The sequence below is a fragment of the Perkinsus marinus genome (genome assembly GCF_000006405.1).
Source record: "Perkinsus marinus ATCC 50983 genomic scaffold scf_1104296934078, whole genome shotgun sequence".
NCBI classification, from domain to species: Eukaryota; Perkinsozoa; order Perkinsida; family Perkinsidae; genus Perkinsus; species Perkinsus marinus.
The window spans coordinates 1-1098 of NW_003214920.1; the positions used below are offsets into that span (position 1 = coordinate 1).

Here is a 1098-nt window from a genome sequence, read left to right on the forward strand (position 1 = left end):
CAGTCTTCTCACGGCAACATGCGCCTACACAAGCTTCACGGCTGTATTCCCTCTGGCTGGGTCTTTCAAGGCTCAAAACATATGCGATGGTCTATCGGTCATCTTCAACCGCTTCGGCTATCCTGTAAGACTACGATGCGATCGAGCCCAAGCTCATCTCAGTAAGTATATGACGGAGTATTGCCGCTTACATGGACTACAAATAAAATATTCTGCTTCGAGGGCCCCTTGGACACTCGGTTGGGTCGAGACTCGCCATAGGGTTATAAACTCCACGCTAGCTAGAATGCTTGAAGGATCGGGCCGTTCATGGGACGACCCTGTCGTTATCGCCATGCTGGAGAACTGCATCAACTCGTACGGCTTGGATTACGAGGGCGCTGAGAACGTTAGCCCTTACGAGCTCATGTTCGGCTTCACACCGTGCTCTGCCCTACAGGCACGGCTCCGTATCGAGCAACTCGACTCTGACTTCGATGATATCGAGACCGATGATCCGACCGAGTTGACATCTATGGCCCGCAATAGAGCCCTCCGTCTAGACAGGCTTCAACAACGATTTATCTCGATATGGCAAGACCGTCGTGAGCGTGCCTTCGAGACTGCTTTGAACAAGAGCTCCAAGCACCGCAGTGATCGTCCCATCAGCATTGGCGACAGAGTCCTAGCTTTGGGCCGTCGCGAGCATAAATGGAGTCGTCGTTTCCGTGGTCCTTTTAAGGTGACTCGTATCATTGGTAAACGTATTGCTGTACTGGTACATGAAAGTACTAACGTTGTGGAGGAACACCATATTAAAAACTTGAAGCTCTTCCGAGAAGACGACGATATTCCGGACGAGGGTGTCCTCGATGTCGATGATGATAGTCGTATGGACGGATTGGTCTCCGATGACCCTGAGGACCTGATTCACGATAAGACCGTGCCCGACGATGATTCTCGAGTTGCTCAAGATGGGAGCAACAATTTTCCACCTCAGCCGAGGCCACAGAGAGCTGCTAAGGAACGTGCTTTGCAAGCTCTGCGAGCGCATGATTGGAATGGTGATGATGACGATACGTAATTTTTCGCTTATGGGTTTTGACCATCACTCGATCA

At 50.9% G+C, this 1098-nt stretch overlaps 1 protein-coding gene across 1 annotated transcript; it reads left to right on the forward strand.

Annotated features, from left to right (window-relative positions):
* Positions 1 to 286: 286 nt before the first annotated feature.
* Positions 287 to 1063, forward strand: Pmar_PMAR003809 (hypothetical protein; the record flags this gene model as incomplete). Its single annotated transcript, XM_002785075.1, has 1 exon — positions 287 to 1063. The coding sequence occupies one exon, from the start codon at positions 287 to 289 to the stop codon at positions 1061 to 1063; it is 777 nt and encodes a 258-aa protein (XP_002785121.1).
* Positions 1064 to 1098: the final 35 nt, after the last annotated feature.